Raw genomic sequence first — 18,927 nt, 5'->3', positions numbered from 1 at the left:
TAGCTAAGGACCATGAGTTAGGCATCTCGGCGGATGGTGGGCCAGAAATATCCAAGCAATAGGGCCTTCTTGACCAGTATTCGATAGCCGACGTGGGCGCCACAAAACCCCTTATGGATATCTTGGAGGATTCTTTCCCCTTCCTCTGGTGTTATGCATCGCAACCATGGATCGAAGTATGACCTCTTGTACAGGAGATTTTGCTAGAGAACATACCGGGATACTTTACGCTGGAGTTTCCTCGCCTCGGCTTCTGGAAGTTCTCCCTGATCGAGGTACCGAATTAACGGGCTCATCCAGGTGTCCCCTGGGTAAACAGGACACACCACGTCTTTTGCATAACTTGGTTCGATTAGAACCTCAACGAGGACCGTCTTATTTAAATCAGAGAAAAATGTGGAGGAAAGACGGGATAACGCATCGGCCTGCCTATTCTGCTACCGGGGTATCCTTTGGATCTTGAAAGACTCGAAGTGTGCAGTTAACTGGTGGACTTTGGAGAGGTACCGTCGCATGACCTTTTCTCTGGCTTCGTACTCACTAAGTATCTGGCATACGATGAGTTGGGAGTCACTGTTGACTTGAACGTACCGGACACTTAGCTTGAGAGTTAGTTGTAGGCCGGCGATGACTGCCTCATATTTGGCCTCGTTGTTAGAGGCAGTAAAGTCGAACCAAAGTGCGTACGAACACAGCTCCCCTCGGGGGTCTTCGAGGAGCAAACCTGTTCCACTATCCTCGCTGTTAGACGAACCGTCCACATGCAGGATCCACCGCTGGAACTCAGCAGTGGCTGAGGTGGATTCATTCACCTCATCAAAAGTGAGCTCGGCTAAGAAGTTCGCCAGGGTTTGAGCTTTGATGGCCGTCCGGGGCTCATAGGACAAATCGTATTCTCCTAGTTCAATAGCCCACTTAGTGAGACGGCTAGAAGTCTCAGGCCGCGACACCACCTGCCTAAGAGGCCGGCCTGTTCTCAAACAAACATGATGAGCTAAGAAGTAGAGTTTCAGCTTACGAGCCGCATGGACCAAGGCTAACACAAGTTTTTCTATTTGAATATATCATGTCTCAAGCCCTCGAAGAACCTGGCCAACATAGTAAACCGGTATTTGGACACCTTCTTCTCGTACCAGTACAGCACTTACAACCTCTTTGGCGGCAGACAGGTACAGGTAGAGCTTGTCCCCTAGACGAGGTGAAGTGAGGATGGGGAGGTGGTGAAAATACTCCAGTTGTTCGAAGGCCTGCTGACATTCTTTCATTCAGGAGAATTTGTCAGTCTTTTTTAACACCTTGAAGAACGGGAGCGCTTTAGCGGCAGACTGCGACAGAAATCGATTCAGAGCGGCCAGTCGCCCGGTAAGACTTTGTACGTCCTGGATACACCGAGGTGAGGACATTTCCTAGATCGCCTTGACCTTGTCAAGATTGGCCTCTATGCCCCGTTATGAAATAAGGTATCCCAAGAACTTTTTCGAAATGACCCAAATATACATTTCTTAGGGTTTAGTATCATGCGGGTAGTACGGATTATCTCAAGGGCCTCTCTTAGATCGGCCAAGAAGGTGGAGGTTTTCAGGCCTTGAGAAGGATGTTGTCCACGTATGCTTCGACATTTCGATCGATTTAGGACTTGAAAACCTGGTTGACCAAACGCTGATATGTGGCCCCAGCGTTTTTCAAGCCAAAAAGCATAGTGGTGTAACAATAGACACCCTGATCTGTGTAGAAAGTCATTTTTTCCTGATCTTCCTCGCTCATCCGGATCTGGTGATATCCCTTGAAAGCATCGAGGAAACAGAGGACTTCGTAACCCATTATCGAGTCTACCAGCGCGTCAACTCTAGACAATGGATAACAATCCTTAGGGCAGGCTTTGTTCAGATCAGTAAAATCGATACACATTCGCTAAGCTCCCGTGTCCATTTTGACCATGATTGGGTTAGATAGTCAGGTCGGATACTGCATTTCTCTGATCATTTTTGCTGGTAGGTGTTTGTCCACCTCTCCACTTACGGCTTTGCTGCGCTCCGAGCCGAAGTGCCTTCTCTTCTGTTTAATAGGACGTGCCTGGGAGTCAACATTTAGCTCGTGTACCATGAGGTGATGCGGCACCCCTGGAACCTCCTCGACAGCCCAGGCGAAAACGTCCCGATACTCCCTGAAAAGGTCTACCATTTGACCCCTAAAGGGGTGGGGGAGGTGGATGCCGATGCGAATCGTCTGACCTGGCCGTGAGAGGTCTAGGGGGATATCCTCCACTTCATGTCCGGTCTCCAGCCTTCTTAACTCCCCTGACTGTTGAGGATCGATACAATCAATCGAAAGTATATTGGATCTTCTCTCGGACCTCGGCTCGGAGGTTGAAGTAGAGACGGCTTGTAGAGTGGTGAGGTAACACTCCTGCGCCACGCAGACATCGCTACTCACCTCAGCTATTCCCGCTAGCGTGGAAAATTTGAAATTCAAGTGATACGTAGAATATACTGCACATAGAGCATTGAGTGTGGGTCGACCCATGAGCAAATTGTAAGGGGAGTTGGCCTTAACCATGACGAAATTGACCGGGATGATGCGACAACGGGGGTGACACCCCACCATCACCGTCAGCGTGACCATCCCTTCAGGGTGAACTACATGTCCTCCGAACCCTACCAGGGGAGTCCTTACTGGGGTGAGCTGCTCCCTGGTCAACTTCAGGCTTTCAAAGGTCCGGAGGTACATGACGTCCACTGAACTCCCGAGGTCGACATATACCTTCTTAACAATGTAATTGTTGGCGAGTACCTTAATCACCAGAGTTTCATGGCTATTGGAAGCAGCGAGAACGGGGTCATTGGGGCCGTAAGATATCACCTCGGACAGGTGAGAGCTCGGTTCGGCCTTATCAGTATTAGCTTACCTGTAGGTCCTCTTTCGGGAAGTCTGGCTGTCCCCTCCCGTCGGACCTCCAGCAATGGTGTTAATGACCCTGACAGTGTTCTGTTCGTACCCTAATTCATGACCCGAGGACCTGTCTCGGTGAGGCATTTTTGCCTCCCTAGGATCCTCGGGGAGTCGGCAGCTGCTTCTTGACCCTCGCTTGTCCTCCTGTCGCTTATCATCTCGGTCCTCTCGTCGAGAGCCGCTCTGTTGGTGACATCGATCTCGACGAATAAACTGTTTCAAGTACCCCTACTTGATAAGGTGCTCTATCTCTTTTTTAAGGTCATTGCAGTCTTCCGTCTCGTGCCCGATGTTTCGATGATACAGACAGTAGAGGTTAGAGTTTCTCTTTTCTCTACTTTCGAACATCTTCAGGAGGTGTGTCCGAGATTATTCTGTTCCATTACGGATAGCACTCGGGATCGGGTGGTGTTTAAAGAGGTAAACTCAGAATCAGGGATAAATGACTTCCCCTTGGCTATCCTATCGAACACATTAGGACGATCCCAGTTAGGACTTTGAAAGCTACTTGTAACACCCGCCTCATTTCGGCTGATCTTTTTCTTCCTTCGGGAATCAGCTCCCGGACGAGATGCTTGAACCTCCTTTTTCGTGCGGTTGAAGTCCTCGGCCTGTATGCCTTTTTCGACCTTCAGTCAGAGCTCTTGGAGGGTGCGAGGGTACTTTTTGTGTATCTCAGGATTAAATACCCCGGCAACAAGCCTGTGGGTAAAGGCGGCTATCGTAACCTGCTCATTGGGATCAGGTATCTGCACGTTCTCTTCGTGGAATCTCTGCATATATGACCGAAGTGATTCTTCGGGATTCTGTTGTATATTCAGCAGATATGCCGAGATCCTGGTTGTGGGTTTAAAAGACACGAATCAGTGGAGAAATCTCTCTACTAGCTCCCCCATGGTGGATATGCTCCTAAGTTCTAGATTTCAGAATCATTTTCGAGCTGTCATCTGTAGGAAAATCGAAAAAACCAGACATATGACAGGGTCGGGAATGCAATATAGCCGGAATGCCAAGATAAAAGCGTGAATATAATCTTCAGAATCACCTCGGCTATCATATGAAGATATTGAGGGAAGCTTGAAGTTTGGGGAAAGCCTTTCCTCGTTGATTTCATGTGTAAAGGGTAGGGCCCTCATATAGTCCACTCTTGGCCTTCTCGGATGCCGAGATTCTTCCTCACTTCGCCTCCCTAACAAATTTCGTGAGAGCGCCTTTGTAACGGAGGCGATTCTGGAAGTAGCCTTAGAAGAGGCTCGCTTCGGAGTGCTCTTGATGGAGTGCCTCCCCTCAGATTCCTCATCTGAGGAGCCTTCAGGGGATTCATCTGATTTTCTTTTAGAGGACTCGGCCTTTTGTTTGCCCTGCCTCTTAAAATATCTCCATAACTCCTCAAAAATATTAGGGTTCTCACTTACAAATTCGGCCATACGGGTTATGACCTCTTCGTTTGCGAGTTGAGTCCTAAGAGACTCGCGCCCTTTAGAAGCATTATCCTGCTGAGCTGCGGTACTATGTTCAGTTCCAATGGTGAGAACCTTCCTGCTCCTAGAGCGCGTGGGCTTCATCTTCTGATGTCTTCGGTTCCCACAAACGGTGCCAGTTAAAGAGGTAATTTTTGACTTGCTGAGGTGGCTCGAAAATTAGAGGTATCCTGACTTGAAGAGATCACTGTAATAAGGTCACATACTCAAATTACAAGAGGGGCTAGATCCCCCGGTGTAACTTTGAAACTTAAGTTAGTCCGGATATGAGGAGAAAAATCTAGAAGTTACGAAAGCTAATATTACCTATTTTACCAGAGATTGGTCATCCCTTTCTCAGTAGGAGTATCTGGTATCTATAAGAGGTAGATAGGAGAGAGAGACTACATGTTCAGGTCCCTAGAAAGCTGATACGGGTAGTGTATCAAGTTGATTTGACTGGTTCCTGAAAAGGCGTGTAGGGATAGTTGTCAGAGTCAGACGGCGCATGTGTCAGAGCAGCTTTCTGTCAGGTATCATGTGTGTCAGAAGTCGCGTCCTACTCTTCTCCGGTTGGCAGATCCTTTAACATCACCTCGGCCATATGGGCAATAGCTCTCATCGGAATGAGAACTTCGATTGAGGCCACTTCGGCGCATAGGGCGTACGAGGCTGCACTTCCAGAGGCAGTGCAGAGGTGAAGCCTCGGGCGGTCCGGGCTGAACTGACCATCCTTACTAACCTCGAACCTTGCAGCGCATAAAAAACAAAGGCAAAGAAGGTTGGTTCTTTCTCCCCAATGGCATTTTGATGCACACCTTAGCTTCTGAAGTGTTAAAGGGCTCAGCTGAGAAGAATTGAGATGATATTTATTACTTGTAATAGAGGAGGAGATGGGCATTTATATTGGAGGGGGAGTTATTAGTCATTGGGACTAGTACTTGGATGCTAATGTCCACGCTCACCTTCGCTTCCTCGGCTCGACGCATCATCGAGATGACTCAACCCAACATGTTTTTGGCCGAGGTGCCCATCCTCGTCTTCATGTTTTCGGCCCAACATGACTCAACCCAACATGTTTTCGGATGAGATGTGTTCATCCTCGTCTTCATCCTTATGAGGTGAGTCCATCTCGGTTAGTTGGACCCATTTGGTTACTCGGCGTCTGGTACTTACGGACAAAATCTGACTAGGGTCAGGCAGGTTGATATGATGGCCGTCGCTGTCATACCTAGGTTTATCTCTGACACCGCCGCCCTAGAGTATTGAATTTAGGTATATCAAGTCTATTGTCTGATTTTGTATATTTTTTTAAATTGTCAATCTTCGATTTAAATATTCAGCTCCTTCTTTGGACATATGCTCCTGGAGCAGAAACACTATCTAGGGTATATCCATGTCGGACCAAAAAATTACATTCGTTGGTAAATGTGATCACAAATAATTCCTTAGCATTTCATTTACCGGTTGAGGATTTCTTATAATTGTGAAACTTGACAATGCAGCAATATGATGCTATTTTATTGCCAATAAGTTCCATCCTTGAAAGAAACTAATTGAGGAAATTAAAATTGCAATAATTGGTGATGCAAGAAAGAACTACAAGGATTTTTGCGTGCTCTTTTGCATGAAAAATGAAAATCAATCCTACTAGTGGATATAAATGTATCCTTTGTTACAAATAGATGAGATAGTTCCCATCTCGAACGTTTGAATTAGCAGAGTAATGGACAGATTATATGGTTTTGAGGATTATGAGATTTTTATGTAATTATCTAAAATTTGACCATTTTTTAAATCTATCTTGCACTCTTTGTCAAGCTATTCAGTTTTTTAAAGCAGTCTAAAAGTGAATATTCTTTGACTAAAAATATTCCAAGTCATTATTATACATCTTTAGCAATATATTTACTATCAAATTTGTCTACTATGCTTTTGGGCAGAGTTTAAGTTGCTGGGAAATGAACATTTTTATTTAGGTTAGTTTAATTAACAAGAAGTTTACGTGATATGTCTAAAGGTAATGATAGATGTGTCATCTAAAGATGAACACGTTTTCTAGCATATTTCTAATACAAAATTTTACAATTTCTAATTCTAATTCAATGATTCCAGTAATTTCAGTATAATTAATGCCTAATTTTAACGACTAACTTGGAAGAATTACCAATCAAGGTAACAGCTTTCAGAATATTTTCTCCTTATTAACCTTGATGGTAAATCATTTCATGTACTTAACACTGGAAGTAACGATATTTGGAAAATAATATATATTTTTTTATTTTTTTTTACTTAATGGGAAAATAATCATGGCATTGTAAGTCCAAAACTAATTCTTCGAAAGAATAAGAAACTTTATTCTAAATCAAATAAATAAGGAGCTAATATCTATTTAAGAAAAGCAAAAGGCAAGAAAAACATATGAGGCATTTTTGTTTAAGTTCGCCTTTTCTTGGGTTCTTATTAGCTACTCAAAATAGAAATTCATATTTTGGTTACCAAATTTATTGCATTAATATATACTCATGTAATTTGGCTTATTCTAGGTGAAAATCCAAAGGAGTTTCAACCGTTGTAGAAGTTTTGCTTTTAATTAATATGCGTGAAGGACTAAAAGGTAGTAAATTTATTTGGAGAACAATTTTTGCATCATTAACTATTAGGACCCATAACATAAGTATGCTTATATAAGTATGCCTCCAACTGAGGAGTAAGAAGACAAGAAAGGTTAAAAAAAAAACCAATCTATACTTTGTGACAAAATTATTAATCACATGGTCTGATTAAATATTTTTTGAGTGTTATATCTACATTATGATATAAATGTAGAACATCTCTACTAAACCGATGATTCATTCTTCTTAGATAAACATAATTTGGAATAGCTTAAACCACAAAACTCATTTTCTTTTTAGAGTAAAATACACTTTACCTCGCCTGAGGTTTAGTGATTATTTGCATAATCCTTCCGTAGTTTCAAAAGTTATACAGAATCCTCTCATGATTTGGACAAAAATATCAAAATGATGAAAATGATCTTCTATAACGGAACTCACTGAAATGTTGAAATTAACATTATTTAAAAGTTAAAATGACCGAAGTGGCCAAAATATATAAACAAAATATACATGATACTTTAACCTCTTGTTGTTTTTGTATTTTACCACATAAACCACTTTTTGTTTAGTACTTTATCATGTAACCCTTGCATGGTTTCCAAAATATATAGATAACTTCTCTATGATTAATAAATAATTTCTAATTTTATATAGGGGTATTTTTGATATTTTAGTTGACTCCGTCATGCAATGGAATGTAAATTCTGTCACTTTGATACTTGAGTTCAAACTATAAGGGGATGATATTTAACTTTTGAAACTACAGGAAATAGCATATTTTACCCTTCTTTTTATTAGTTTTGAGATGATTATCGTTTCACTAGCTAGAATAGAGGTAACGAACTAACATGCAAAGCATGTACTGTTTGACTAATCTTAATAAAAATAAACAAAAGAATTACCTCCAATTCTATGTTAGTATTCCTCGCAGTATTACACCAACTTTTGTAGGTTTCTCGTAATCTTATTATCTTAAGAATGACATAAAATTTTTTGTACATAATCGTGGAACCTCCATTGTCACTCCTCATCGTTATTGCATATTAATCATCACTTGCTGGAGTAATATATATGTATAACAGTTCTCAAGAATTCATATATTAACAATTCTTGTCAATGCCATTAGTAACTTTGACGGGGAAAATTGGAGATTGAAGATTGAAAGTTACTATTGCTCAGACTTTAGTATTGGTGTATCATCTCCTCCAAAAATATAAAAAGAAAAAAGATAAAGTCTCATCCCGTAAAAGGTTCCTCCAGCATCAGAATCTACATTTCCAGGGAGCGCATAAATGCTCTAGAATCCGAACAATGTGTCTAAGATAAAGAATTTTTTTCCCTATCTTAAGGGGATATTTTCATAATTGGTTAATACCACAGACGTAGGGGTGCAAACGAGCTGAGTTCGAGTCGAGTTTTGGCTAATCAGCTGAGCTTGAGTTAATTTTGTGAAGCTCGAACTCGAACTCGAGCTCGACGACCTCAAAATATCGAGCTCGAGCTCGAGTCAAATTCGAGTCGAGCTCGAGCTCGAGCTCGAGCTTAAAAATAAAAAAATAATAATAATTTTTTATTTTTAAAAAATAAAAAATAAATATTTATTTTTAAGAATGAATAAAATAATAATTTTTTAATAAATAATAAAATATTAGGGATATATATGTAATTTTACTATTAAAATAAAAAATAAAAAATAAAAAAATATATAATTGAGCTCGCGAGCCAACGAGCTTAATGTTTTTGAGCTCGAGCTCGAGCTCGAGATCGACTCGAACTCGATATTGACGAGCTCGAGTCGAGCTCGTATTCGAGCCGCTCCCGATCGGCTCGCAAGCTGCTCGATTCGCGAAACACCCCTGCACAGACGAACCACTGCAACTAAGAGAGACACCAACAAATTCCTCTGTGGTCCATGTTATCTAATACTATAAATCGTTTCAAAGAAATGTTAGTGTAATGCATCTTGGTTGATATGATAATGGTTTAAGAAATTTCATTAGATCATGCTGCAAAAAAAGAAAATGAAGTATGAATTCTAAAAGTATTGCATATTCAGCCAAAGAGACTTCAGGCTATAGCAGAATCTACAGACTTTCACACAGTATAGTTTACTTTTATCAATAATGTAATATGTTGATAAAATAAATGAATAACTGAACGGTATGGGGAAGCTTGAAAGTGGAAAGAGGTATGGTCTTTGTACATTATGCAGAATGAGAAAAAGATTTTTAGTTTTCTTGATTAATTAAAACATTTCAGGATCAGAGTCACGCATTCTTCTAAGATGTTTCATGATTCAGTTTTGTACTGGTCCAAATTTCTATTTTCTGTGACTAAAGGTATCCCATGTTTCCTCTAGTAGCCAATCTTATAATATTTGCACAATTCATGTCAGAACCTTTAAGTTGATCAGTTCTGATCTTTGTTGTGTTTCCTCTTGTAGTCAATCTTAAACATGTTTGCACAATTCATGTCAGTTGATTAGTTCTGATATTTTGCAGTATGGAAAAACCATGTAATAAAACCTATGTTAATTGATGTTTGTCTCTCTTAATTCTCTTTTTGAGAACTAAATATCGTGGGATTTGAAAGCAAACATGCTTTCTGAAGTTCAATTTGAGCATGGCAAACCTTGCTTTTCCTTTGTTTCCTAGCTTGTCTATTTTCATATACAACCAAAACATCTTGTTATACATTTGGGCTTTCATAGTCCGATATGTCTATAAAGAAAACAGCGCATTTGTGCTTTCTTCCAGAAAGATGGTAGAAAGACTACAAAGCTTTTTCGTACAACAAAGATTGCGTCACATGCTTTCCAGTTTGTTCATCTTTTCAGTGAACCATCATCATCTTGTAATAGAACCTAGTGGGATGTTTTGATTAGTGATTTCTAACCTGGCACAGGCACTGTCTATAGGACAAGCCAACAGTTCTGATGGGTGGTGTTGTGATGGAAAATTGAGGGGATTCCCTACAATATTCCCATGCTTAGATGGCACATTTTTCAATTATCCCTCTTTGTCCATGAGTTGGCTGATTTATCGAATTGATTGACGAAAAAAAAAAGAGTTAGAGAGACTAGTTCTTTTTATTTTGGGGGTCCATTTTGCACATTTTTCAAGTTAGAAACCGATATTTTAAAGTTGTTTACCTTTGTAATGTTGTAATCAAAGTATTAAACCCCTCATTAATTCCATAGTCAATTGAGATTTGGTCTAAATTCAAGCTGCCATTTTCGCTCAAAATCCAAATCCATTGTCTTCTTTCTTGAGGGGGGCTCTAGAAGGGCAACTTATTGCTCAAAACCAAGCATCAAATGATTCTAATAATTAATTTTGGCTAAGGTTGAGGTATGAAAACGTGAAGATTCTGAGTTCTAATTCCTTCTTAAATTTCATCCTTTCTTTACTAGGAAAAAAATTTGAAAATAAACAAAGAACAACAGCTCGAGCAAAATAATTGGATAGTTCCTTCAGGCATATAAGGCAGGCAGAACCTTTTGATTCCTAATGGCTGAAGCCTGAAAGCCTGAAACCAGATGAATATCTTCTGCACAGGGAATGAGGCCTGTATGGTATATATTCTCTAGTAGAGTAGAGTAGAGTATAGGCTTGAAGAATTCAATGTCTCTGTCAAAATATGCATTTATATAATTGGTGCTCTTGAAATCAAGAGAGAATGTGCAAAAAGAATGATAAAGCTGTTCAAGAATAATGCTTTATAATTAATTTTAAAGGGTATGCTTTTATTATTTCAATGTCAAATTCAACAGGCTGGCAGCCTTTTGTGCACTTTATCAAAAAAAAAAAAAAAAGGTGACATATAAAACTATCAAAGCAATTCCGTCTAATTAATCTCCTTCATATCTAAGCAACACATGATATAATGTTCTTTTTTTAATACACATAATCAGAATATTACAAGCAAGCAAACATTATCCATGTCACTAACACGAGTTTTAAGAAGATATATGGTTGCAATTTCTTAAGTAAAAACTCAGATAACTATAAATTATACTTTTTTTGAGGTTGTGGGTGGGAATCTATTCTTTCATGCCAACTTTACAAAAAGGGCATGTTTCCACTGAGATAACATGAATACTCTTTGGTATTGTTTACAAGGAGAGTGACACTTTATCATGGGCCAATATCAAGAAAGAAGACATCCTTATCTTTGCAGCAGAAGTGGATGGGAAATGTGAGTGGGTTTTTGTGAAAAGAAGAGACAATTAAAGTAATACTACTAGTACTAAGGGCAGTCTCATAGTGGAGGGCACCAGAACCCCATAAAAGAGAGCCTTTGATAGGGCCCAAACTTTTTGTGCTTACCCAAATTAAGTGGCATACCACAATGCTAACTCTTGAGGATTCCCCAAGTAGTTGAATGTCTGCATTTCTTCTAGTGGTTGATGCATTGCTGACTTCAATTGGAAAAGGACACTACTATATTAAATGAATGTAAAAAGGGTTTTTCTGAAAATAAATTCCCTAATTTTTTTTTCATAGTTTCACCTCATTTTCTAATTCAGTACATATTCTAACATGCAGGTGCTTACCATGTACTTCTTCAAACTGGGGAAAGACGCCTACATGAAATTGGCCACCGCTAAAATGGTGAAAATATAAGGCAAAATTATCTTTCTCTTTTATTTAGAAAAAAAAATTTGTAGCGAACAAGATGCTATATGGTATCTCTAGATTATTTTATTCTTTAAATGGTGTGAAAAAAAAATTAATGTGGGAAAAGTAGCATTCAGGAAAAAGATTGCAGTTGCTCAAATCCAATTATTTGAGGAAGGAGACAAGAGATTATGTTACAAATAAAATAAGAGTAAATCTTATATACACTGACAGTGTATCCACTATCACCGTTGGATTCATGATATATGTGTAAAAGTTAAATTTCAAATTCAAATTTTACATAACTGTCATTCATCTAGTGTAGGAAAGATTAATCCATAAAATAATTCACTAATCATTTTCAAATTTATGAGGACCACAAAAGGGCCATTCTGTTAATATAAAGAGAAGCAGCATTATTTTCTTTCTAGATGTTAGATCTTATTCGACTTTTCCACTGCAAAGTGATCCAAAGCTTCTTAGGTGAAACTATTTTTCAGCTGGCAATGGTGCAAAATGCAAAGGAAATGTGTCAGCAGAAAACGCAAATATTTTTTTCTAGAAAATAGTAATCCAAACATGGCCTAAGATGCATATTCTATCCGGGTCTCCGCAATTACCATGCAATCACTAATTTTAACTGCATGATGGAATATATGTACTACTATGACGGCATATATACATAGTAATGTAATAAATATAGACACTAAGATAATAATGTGTAAAAATATAGATAAATTTTTCATTTGTTGAAAATTATATATCATAATCAAACCCACTATTTTATTTTAAATTCACCCACCTTGGCCATCAATTAGATGGTGCAATTGTTTTCACAATTTCACAGAATCCCTTCCCATTCTGATTTATGTAATGCAATTGGATTTCTAATGAAAGTTAATTCAAGATATGCTTAATTGCAAGTTGCTCCTTTGTAATTAGAAAATACATGAATTGCCTTTCTACAAACACTTGGTCAAGCATCTGGATTAAATTTTAGGTGTGAAAAGATAGTCATACCCTTGATTACATAATGATTTCTTCATTTTATTCTTCGGAAAGGATGTTACTATATTTTTTTTGTAGCAAAAAACATTTTGTGTCTAGGAAATGGTAATAGAACAATAATATATCTTTAAATTTATATATATATATGTAATATTCAATGCTTATATATATATGTACATTTATGTATGTATGTATGTATGTACATATGTAGATATCACTTTCAAAGAAAGAAAAATGACATTGAAATACATATATGCATAACCTTGATATTATTCAATCGTGAAATGTATTTTTTTAATTTTCCTATTAAAAAGCATTCTATCCAAAATAAAAAGTAAATATGCATCAAAAGTATTTCACTTTCAATTTTCTTTCTTTGTTCTTATTAATAATTTCTTTTGATGTTTAAATGCATATTATCATTTTCTAATGAAAAATATTTAAATAGAATAAATTATCATAAGTAACTAGAATATTTATTTACTATAAATAATTAATGGAAGTCTATAATTATTTATATCTACAATTGTATTGTCATTTTCCCTAGATAAAGCACTTTTTTAATTAAAAAAATATAATAATATCATTTCCTTAGGATGAAAATATCAAAGCATTGTATATCCGAAGGCATCATTGTCTTTTTGTACCTAAAATATAACCCAAGTGTTTGGTTATTTTTTGCAGGGAATAATTTGTAGGTTTTCTAATTATAGAGGGCAATTTGCTACTTACTCCATATTGCAAGGGCCATTTAGTTATTAAACCTTCAAAATATAACTCCTATCAAAATATTTTTTACCTTGTTTACTGCACAAAATTATTAATTTCTACTAGCAGTAGAAAGTCAAATATTGCCTTCACTACCACCAAAACAAACAAAGAACGCTACAATATTGCTAGCGCACAAGTTCATTGTTAAAAGAGGAAAAGGGATGCATTAAATGATATGGATGTGTTAAATGATATGACAGGCATAAATGAGAGGTTTCAAATTCAAAACCTTCTTTACAGTAAACAAAAGTTCATTGGTAGAAATGCTACTGAGAATCTTTTACTTTTAGTTATTCAAGGTCAAAATTCTTAAATCATGGTAATCATGATTATGATTTAGGTTATGATGATTCTCAAAAATAGCAAGTAAAAAATGATATACTTTATTTTTTGCATCATCATGATGTGTCTCTATTCTAGTGTATATTTTACATTTTTCTGATGGTAATCATTATCTTCATGTTTGTGCAAATCATGTGTCTTAAATATGGTCCACCAAAAAATGTCCGCTTTGTACAGTCCTTCATTTACTCTACCTATATTGGTACTGCAATCATTATGTAGCGACCCTTCATACAGATTCATCATTATATCAAGTAGTTGTCCAATTAAACTCCACTTCATTTTAGACTCAAGAATCAACAGTCAATGAGTTCCGATCTACAGTGGTAAACATTCTCCACTTGTCTTACTAATACGCCAAAACTTGCAGGACAAAATATAAGAAACAAGAATCTGAAAGTTTGAAATGTGGAGTTTTTGTTTTTTAACTAATGAATTATACTAGTATATTATACAGGATTGACGAGCATGCAAAAAGTGGAAATAAACATGCAAAGAACCATAATCTGAACCCTGCAAAAAGTTGAAAAGATGGAGAAAAAGGAAAACAAATAATGCCTTGAATTCTAGTTCTATCATCAGGTAAACAACCCCTAATGCCTGTTACTCTATTAAAATAAGGCCCTTTTGACCAGAATCCCTTGTGTCAATAACCTCCTCTGGTAGGGGCCTATTTTAACGAGCCCAGGCTGAAGGTTGTGTGTGTCAGAAACACAAGACCAAGACACACTAGAATCTCACTGAGGAAGAGAGAGAGGAAAAAGAAGTATAGCAAATGTTGAGGAGTGAACCGGTTTAACTTTTCTGTTGGATGTTTTGGTTTGTACACATTTGAATTGTTCATTTGTTTGTTGATAGGTATGTAATGCTGGTGGCCAATGGACAAACTTTTGGAATAAACCATGTTTCTGTTTTGTAAATTAGATCATAGACTATAGAGAGGACACACAAATGCATACAAACTCAAACCAAATTAACAGAAGAAACAACCACACAAGGACATTCAACAAGAAGCTGCAGTATGGCTTCTTCTTCTACTACAACATCTTACAGAAAACTTCCAATCATTTTCACATTTGTTGTTTTGTCAGTTCTTGTTTCCTTCAATACTGCTCCTGTCTCGTCCAAGCCTACTATCCAGGCATCAGATTCCAGTCATAACGTTCTCTTATCCAACCAAACTTTCCGGCCGCGCTCAGAATTGCATAGGTTGAGGAGGATTAGAAGTTATCTGAAGAAGATCAACAAGCCAGCAGTCAAGACAATTAAGGCATTCTTCTCTGACTTTTGTAGTTCTGTTTCTTACCAAATTTGAAAAGTTTTGATGTCTCGTTAGGTTTAAGTCTACTGATTTAATGTTATTCTATAATTCCTGCAGAGCCCAGATGGTGATGTAATAGATTGTGTTCTATCTCATCTTCAACCAGCTTTTGATCACCCTCAGCTCAAAGGACAGAAGCCACTGGTACTCTTATAAGTTCAGATCAAAGCATAACTCTTCAATTTTGTGTTTGTATAAAATCTCTGTCATTTGTGATTCCCTGAAAAATATTGATCAAGTAAATGCAGGAACCGCCAGAGAGGCCTAAAGGCCATGACTCCGTTGATGCATTGACAGAGAGCTTTCAACTATGGACTGATTCTGGTGAAGCCTGTCCAGAAGGGACCATACCAATTAGAAGAACTACCGAGAAAGATGTCCTGAGAGCTAGCACGTTGAGAAGATTTGGAAGAAAAATCAGAAATGTACGCCATGACACCATGAGCAGTGATCATGAGGTTAGTATGTGAAGTTTGTAGCATAATTCACAGGAAAATACACAGAGAAGAAACCTTTATTTCCTAAGTGAATTAGATTCTATTTACTAAGGATAGGGAAGTGGGGGGACTAAAAAGCCTTAGTTGCTTTTATAAAACATGTCATTTATTCAGATAGATGTAGCTGAAGATGTGACTGTTCTATCCATAAGAGAAAAGATGGCTAGACTTGAGGTAAACTGTCCTATTCCGCCCTCTTCTCTTTTGTGTATAGTTACAACCAAAGGGCTAGTGCTCTTTCAAATAAAATTACTAATTGGAGTGGCATGGTATAAGACCTTAGTTATATTTGCGGAAATTTCATTTTGAAAAAGTGAATATACCATGGTTGCTTCAGTCTGTAGTCTGAATTCCAAAGCCCCTAATAGATCTTTTGCTCTCAGCTTTAGTCTAACTGTAGCATCAAAAGATCAACATAAAGGGGTCGAATAACAGTGCACAAATTCATGGTTATCTAGCATGAATTTGGTCATTGTGATGATACTTGTTTCTTTGCAATGTAGCATGCAGTTGCTTTTGTAAATGGAGATCAGTTTTATGGAGCTAAGGTCAGCATAAATGTATGGACACCTCGCGTCACAGACCCATATGAGTTCAGTTTGTCCCAAGTCTGGATCATTTCTGGCACTTTTGGAAATGATCTTAATACCATTGAAGCCGGTTGGCAGGTATGTACAAGTGGAAAAGTTTATCTTCTGTGTCTTTTGTTCTAAGGGGGAAACATGTTTCTTTTGTTCAATTTTTCCAGTATTAACAGGAAAGATGTTTCTTGTGAAACTAAACACCTTCTTAGAAGTATGGTCAAAACTTAATTTTGTTCTGCAAAAATGATAGTCGTCTAGATTTTATTAGAAAAGTTTCCCAGCAGATAGGTTTTTATGATTGTGTACTGCATTTTATGTTTGAGTCAATGTAGATTGAGCAAGACATTTAAGAATTTGCCAATTCACACTTTTCCAGGTTAGTCCAGAGTTATATGGAGATGGCAATCCGAGGTTCTTCACCTATTGGACGGTAACTATCAATAGTTGAATTCTTCATATGCACTAATATTCATGTTTTAAGACATTGAAAGCTTACCGTTAATGACCTAATTTACAGACTGATGCATACCAAGCCACAGGATGCTACAATTTACTGTGTTCAGGATTTGTACAGACAAATAATAGAATTTCTATAGGGGCAGCAATCTCTCCAAGGTCATCTTACAGTAGCAGACAATTTGATATTGGTGTTATGATATGGAAGGTAAATGACAGACTCCCTAATACTTTTCCCCAGGTCTCTTATCTTTTCTTTTCAACCTAAAGATATCTAACATTTTTTGGCTACTTCAGCAACACGAGTGATTTCTTTAAGCCGTACAATGTCATTTCCATCTGAACACATGAAACGAGGAAAAGAATAAGCCAACTAAGCACTTCCTGTTCAATTACTTAATGGTTAGCATGGATTATGATTTTTCTGTTAGAAGACAACAGGTTGACCAATGTTTTAGCAAGTCTACGATATGCGCGAAACATCCTCGATTACATTATTTTGTATTTGAAGTTGTCCAACTGTTCTTGACATTTAAATGTCAGATTCTCCTCTCTGAGTAAAAAAAATTCTCTTTCCCTTCCTTCTGTATTATTAAGTATATTTCTTGCTAGTAGACAACAACTGGCTTTTGAAGGTAATAGTAGAATACTCAGACTATCCTACATATTGAGTTGAATTATTGCCTAATAGGCCAGAAATAAGTAGAGCAAACGCGTGAATGCAGCTGGTGAATGCTCCTACTTATGGCATTTTTTCAAATTACAGTTCCTTCCCATTGACTTACAAAAAATGTAAAAGAGGAAGCAGTAATTTAAAATTGCATTCATAAAATTGGGAACTCATAAATTTTTATTTTGTAGGATCCTAAGCATGGACATTGGTGGCTCGAATTCGGTTCAGGATTGCTTGTGGGATACTGGCCATCATTTCTGTTTAGTCATCTACGAAGCCATGCCAGCATGGTTCAGTTTGGTGGAGAAATAGTAAACACCAGATCAACAGGATATCACACATCAACACAGATGGGAAGTGGCCATTTTGCAGATGAAGGATTTGGCAAAGCATCTTACTTCAGAAATTTGCAAGTTGTTGACTGGGATAACAGCTTAATTCCTCTATCTAATCTTCATCTCTTGGCTGATCATCCTACTTGTTATGATATAAAAGCAGGAAGAAACAATGTCTGGGGAAATTACTTCTACTATGGTGGCCCTGGAAGGAACTCAAGGTGTCCTTAAAAGGGCATAAAAGTGTAGGGTGGTCACCTATTATTGGCCTAAAACTTTCCTTTGGTCCCCAATTTCCCCTTTCCTTTAAAATAGACAGAGACCATTTCAAAATTCTTTTGAAAAGCATTCCATTTCACATTTTCACCCCCCCAACTTTTTACCCATTACTTTGTAGCAAGAAGAAAAATAGGAGTTTTGTGTGTAATTTACTTTCTACTTTTGTACCTTGTGGATATGGAAAGTTACATGCATGCACAGAGAAGAAAGCCATGTATGGTATTAATGCAATTCTTTATCCTTCTCAAAGTTGAGGTTAAGTTCAGGCAAAATGACCAATATGCCATTGATTGTCCATCTTGAAAGTTGAAACATGAACCTAGCCACAACAACTTCAATATTAGTCTTCCTTTGTGTATTAGATTAAGCAATTTGATTAAGACATGAAAATGAGTGCTTAACGTTCTATGAGGAGACTTGCATGTGCCAAGCATGGGGAAAACAAAAAAAATGTAACATTTTTGTCACCAACCTCAGTTTATAATATAACATGAGCCTTCCTTGTAAGACAAAATCACTTAAACAAGACTTGCTAACAGCTCTCAAACAAAGAGAAACAGTGAAAATGACAAACTAATTCTGAGTTAGGCCATCAAGACAGATTGTTTGTTTGCCAAAGACAGATTCTGCTTAGGCACATGCAACTAACAGCAAGTACTGATATAGATACATTTTACCTATATGAATTGGCTATATTTCTCCCAGACGGAATCATGGAATTGATAATCTCTAAAATAAAATAATAAGAGGGTATAAAACAATTTTAGACATAACAGTGATTTTCAAGTCAGCATATGTAGAGTGAGATGCTTTTACCTGAACTAAATGTCAAATACATTGGAATCTGAAGTCAACTAAATTTGTGTACACCCACCCTGACTTCTTAGGTTAGAAAAGAAGGGAACAAAATCTGAAAAACAGGAAGAAAAATTAGCAAGACAAATTGAGAGTCGATTAATAGATTAATATTGATGAGGAGGCTGATATGCGCCCACCAACCACCTAGCTGTGGAGA

General features: G+C 37.6%; 1 protein-coding gene across 1 annotated transcript; it reads left to right on the top strand.

The window, feature by feature from the left end:
• Window positions 1-14,638: 14,638 nt before the first annotated feature.
• LOC113739884 (protein neprosin) lies at window positions 14,639-18,079 on the top strand. The gene is made up of 7 exons (XM_027267283.2): window positions 14,639-15,037; window positions 15,146-15,232; window positions 15,337-15,546; window positions 16,089-16,253; window positions 16,546-16,599; window positions 16,687-16,833; window positions 17,487-18,079. The coding sequence occupies exons 1-7, from the start codon at window positions 14,789-14,791 to the stop codon at window positions 17,862-17,864; spliced, it is 1,290 nt and encodes a 429-aa protein (XP_027123084.1). The 5' UTR covers window positions 14,639-14,788; the 3' UTR covers window positions 17,865-18,079.
• Window positions 18,080-18,927: the final 848 nt, after the last annotated feature.

Source organism: Coffea arabica, chromosome 4c, assembly GCF_036785885.1.
Source record: "Coffea arabica cultivar ET-39 chromosome 4c, Coffea Arabica ET-39 HiFi, whole genome shotgun sequence".
Taxonomy (NCBI): domain Eukaryota; kingdom Viridiplantae; phylum Streptophyta; class Magnoliopsida; order Gentianales; family Rubiaceae; genus Coffea; species Coffea arabica.
This window is presented reverse-complemented; position numbering and strand designations above follow the sequence as displayed.

Excerpts from the sequence above, each read along its gene's own strand:
- LOC113739884 (XM_027267283.2), top strand. The coding sequence starts at position 14,789 with ATGGCTTCTTCTTCTACTACAACATCTTACAGAAAACTTCCAATCATT. Across the intron at positions 16,600-16,686 it reads GGTTCTTCACCTATTGGACG|ACTGATGCATACCAAGCCAC; the intron begins GTAACTATCAAT and ends CCTAATTTACAG. Across the intron at positions 16,834-17,486 it reads TTGGTGTTATGATATGGAAG|GATCCTAAGCATGGACATTG; the intron begins GTAAATGACAGA and ends TTTATTTTGTAG.